The sequence below is a fragment of the Gadus morhua genome, chromosome 1, assembly GCF_902167405.1.
Source record: "Gadus morhua chromosome 1, gadMor3.0, whole genome shotgun sequence".
Taxonomy (NCBI): domain Eukaryota; kingdom Metazoa; phylum Chordata; class Actinopteri; order Gadiformes; family Gadidae; genus Gadus; species Gadus morhua.
In genome coordinates, this window is record NC_044048.1 from 19,187,126 (window position 1) to 19,191,709 (window position 4,584).

The window sequence follows — 4,584 nt, forward strand, 5'->3', positions numbered from 1 at the left end:
ACTCGAATTTGAATTCGACGCGTCCGACCGTGGATACAGCGCCCCCTGCTGTTAATTGATGCATTCGACTCTCTTCCCCAATTTTATTTTTCTTCTGTTTCCTCTGTCTTCTCATTTAATCGTATGGGTTCTCGCTTTGCTCCTTTTGATAAGCAGCTCACTGAATAACGAGTAAGTGTTCATACGTGTAACCAAACGTAGCCGGTTAGAACTTTATCTAAAAGTAATCATCCTTACTTTGTTATTGTTAGTTATTATCATTAAAACCTGCAACGACCAAGACAAAAGCTATGCATATTACCACAACACCACACGAATGTGAAACCTCTGGTAAAATATAACACTTTTTTTTTTATTATTATTATTATTATTATTGCATTTTATTACCCCGTAACTCTTAAACCAAACCATATAATGAAAATAGACTTAGGCCCCATCCAAGGATTATGATAAGCCAGCACCGCTCTTCAGGTACCTACACGATCAACAACCTAGTCGAGCCTTAATAACATAATTAAATGAATGCAATGGCCATAGAGTGGCCATGTCACGGTTTGGACGTTATAACGACAGGCTGTGCTCATCCAGTGGTTCAGCAGTCAACCACCGGAGCGGTTGTCCCACGGTCCCCGTAGTGGGAGGAGCTTGAGCTTAAAGCGGGTCAAGACTTTCAATCGATTGGACACGATAGACAGCAAATCACCACACTGCGCACCAGAGCGTGTTTCCATTTGGTCTGACACTTTTTATTTCATGGTGGTAGGTAGGAACACAAGACAAAGAGTTGGTAAAGTTAGTAATGTAGGGAGCGGGGTCATGCCACTCACACGGGGGCGCAGCGCCCCCTGCTGGACGCCTCTCCCGACGCACGGTGGGTTTATAGGTCAGACGTGGGGAGAATGGGGGAACTCCACATGACCACTTAAATAAAGTCAACGGAAAAAATCGGGTCCAACAACAGTAATAATAGAGCGATTTTCTTTTTTTTGTAACAAACCAGAAGAGACATTTTTTTTCAATGAGCATTATTATTACTAATAAAATTGTTGTCATTATTATAATTTTTTTACATTTTTGTTAATTTACACAATGGCAGATGAGGCTAATAGGACTAAACAGCGACGGGACATGAATGCGTGACGTCACCTCTGCAAAGGCGACCCGTTGGATATATTTTTCTGTATCTTCGTTTTAAGGCAATTCATAGTTTTGATCCGTAGATTGAGAAACACTTTTTTTTTTTTAACTCCTACTAAATAAGCATTAAGCGTCGGTTAAGTGTCCCGCTGATACGGATCCTTTTTCGGCAAGTGCCCCAACTGTCACGGAACTCATCGTCCAGGACCGACTCTGGGACCCAGGTCACGACGTGGTCCGTCCAACAGGGCGTGTCCCGGCTCATTTTCTGGGAACCTGATTGGCCCCCGACAGTCACATGGTTTTGTAGGCCCCCAGCCCCATTGACCCCGTTGGGGGGGGGGTCGGTCTTCATGAATGGTGAGACGGTAAATCAGACGTTCCAGTGTATAATTCATAAAAACAAATTAAAAAAAACTAGAAAACAAAGGGACAGAAAAACAGGACTACACGTTTCTAAATGACCATTTAAAATGATGGGGGGGAGGGAGGGGCTGTACAACATGTTTACTTGATACTCCCATCCATGAGTGTGTGTTTGGGGATAATTAGGGTCAAACAGAAGCACTACAGGAGTGGATTAATACTCAAGTCACGGTCAGGCATGATTTCATCTCGTTATATTGCCAAGTATCTCATATAAAAACTAAAAAGACACCGCCACCTCAGCTTATTATTGTATAGTCCGGGTGCGTGCAGACGACGCTGCGTCGCGTCGGTTCACCAACGGGACACATATCTGTGGATCGTACGAACCCATGCACGTATTATGTTAATTCGGTTGGTTTCCCGTTGTACAGCTGTGTTCAAAAGCGTTCAACAAGTCACATCAGCACACATCACCTCGTCCCGCTCTCGACAGACTTTCTCACAAAAGTTCAAAAACGAAAAAATATAGGCTATGTAACCCAAGTTGACTCCTGGAGAAAGTTTTTGGATTCTTTTGTTTTGTTGTTGTCGTAGAGGACGTCTTGTTGGTTGATTGAAAGATTGAAAGAGCATTCCCCAACAGTTGAGGTATTGCCTCCTCAGCACCACCATGTGGTCAGTAGTGGTAACAACACCCAAAACTACCGTTCACGTCCGAGCCAACCTAGTACTGCTCCCGTTGGGAAAACAGACCAAAAGCTCCGTATGGGAGAGAGGGAACCGTTTATCCTGGGTCCGTTATTTCTGAAACCACAAAAGTGAAAGGAACAAAAAAAACACATAGCAAATCCACTTGACAGAGAAATAAACACCGTTCTTTCAGTTAAAAGAAGGGGCTTTGGAATAGACAATTTGAACATGGTTGTTTCCTTTCCATAAAAGCAATTAAATTCATACTGCATAAATGCATGCTTAGTGGTTGTCATAAGATTGAAAAAAGAAGAAAAACATAACGCATAACAAATGAGTTTTCACAATTCTCCCAACCCTGTGGGACAGATTCACAGTCTCAGGTATTAATAATATACTCTAAGGTTATTATACGTATTTTTATATCTATGATTAAATGGCTTGGATGTTGACTAATGATTCAATTGTCAAAGTGGAAACCTGATCTCTCTCTCTCTCTCTCTCTCTCTCTCTCTCTCTCTCTCTCTCTCTCTCTCTCTCTCTCTCTCTCTCTCTCTCTCTCTCTCTCTCTCTCTCCCTCTCTCTCTCTCTCTCTCTCTCTCTCTCTCTCTCTCTCTCTCTCTCTCTCTCTCTCTCTCTTTCTCTCTCCGTCTTTTCTAAGACCGGGGGTAGCAGAAAGGCATATTTCAAAATAAAAGACTCTGATTAATAGAAATAAGCTCTAGAGAGCTTTTCTCTCCTCTTTTAGTTTTTTTTTCGTGCTCAGTTGCCATAGCGATTAATGATCTGGCTTCGAAAGGCGTCGTATTTTCTCTCTCTTTGTTTTTTTTAGTAGCAGCTCGACTGGTCTGGGAGTTTTTCCGTGAGGTTAGCTAACAGCGTGCTAAACGATAGAAGCTGGACGCATGCTCGCAGGGTTCCGCGTCCAGTCCGGTATATAGTCCATTGCGTATACACGCGGGAATGCGGATTGTCGGATATGGGAATGATAAACGTGAATCTGGTTCTGTCGGGGGTAAGCGATATGAACGTGTGATCCTATGAACGAGTTAATGAGGGGGAGGGATGCAGGCCGTTTTAGTTATGCGTATCACTAATTCTTGGATAAATTCAAAGCAAAAACACAAGGTTGGAATTTTAAAAGGCCTTTGAGAAGGCTCCTACTAGAGATGACATGATGACAGTGGATTTAGGAGGAGGTGTGTGGGGGGGGTATATACTGTGAGTGGGGGTGCAGATTAAAAACAATGAATCTGAAAACAATATATATAAAACAAAAAAAAACGATAGAACAACATATTCATTTTATATCCAATATAAAAAGCGATGAAAAGTATACAAAAATAGAAAAATAATTACAGCAGGAGACACGGGCGTTATGGAAAGGGAGGGAGTGAGCGTATATTCTTTTATTTTCCTCTCGGCGTTCCTCTTCCTCAGGTTATTTGGCTGCGGCTGCAGAGCAGTGTAGTATCTGGGGGCTGTTCAGCGCGTCCTCCACTAGGTGGAGCTCCACACCGTCCACCAGCACGTCCTTCATGCAGCCCATGAAGCCGGTGCTATAGGCCTTGGGCAGCCGGCGCGCCACAGCCAGCTCCTCCAGCCCTCCTGCCGAGAGAGAGACGTGGGGTTAGTCCACGGGCAACATCATATGCACTTTGATATATTTACTGTATTTACACCTTAATGTATTTACTATATACACCTTAATGTATTTACTATATGAACACTTTAATGTATTTACTTTATATACACCTTTTTGTATTTTAATCAGCCTTTTGTGCTTCAGCGATTTCGTTTTTTCATGTTTTTCATTTTTCCATATCAATGAAGCTGACTTTCATAAAGCTGCCACACTATCTACGTACATTTATAGATCTGTGACAGATGTGTTTGTACAAAATGTAATAGTGTAATTGTAGAGGGATAAAGGCTATGTCAGACTCTTTCCATTCCATGGCCCAGTTCTGGAACCCCTTGGATGGTCTCACTCACTCCCTCCTTCACTGTATATAGTCACTGTTTAGACTCTAGATGAAAATGTGTTTGTCTGGCCGATGAAGCTATTGAAATTGAATTCAAAGTTATAGAGAGAGATGGAATTCCACCGCGCAGCAACTTCTGAGGGCTGTCATTGTTCCATTGAGTAAATGATATCTTCACCGAAGAGTTACTCTATATTAATCTATTTGCTGTTGGAGCGGTAATATATGCATGCTGTATTCTGCCTTTTCTCCCTGAAAATATATTTTTTATTGGGTGGGGTGTGTGTTCACATCATTCATATGTAGGAGTTATTATATTCTGACTTGATCCACGCTTCTATGACTTCAGTCACCTCACTCCCCTTTCCCCTCTCCTTCTTTCACTCCTCCTCCCTAATCCTTC

General features: G+C 42.4%; 1 protein-coding gene across 1 annotated transcript in view; it reads right to left on the bottom strand.

The window, feature by feature from the left end:
- Positions 1–721: 721 nt before the first annotated feature.
- Positions 722–4,584, bottom strand: part of LOC115544941 (agrin) — a 6,411-nt gene continuing 2,548 nt past the window's right edge. The window contains exon 3 of the mRNA XM_030357615.1: positions 722–3,804. Within this exon, the coding sequence (XP_030213475.1) occupies positions 3,638–3,804 (167 nt within the window). The 3' untranslated portion in view covers positions 722–3,637. The remainder of the gene's footprint in view (positions 3,805–4,584) is intronic.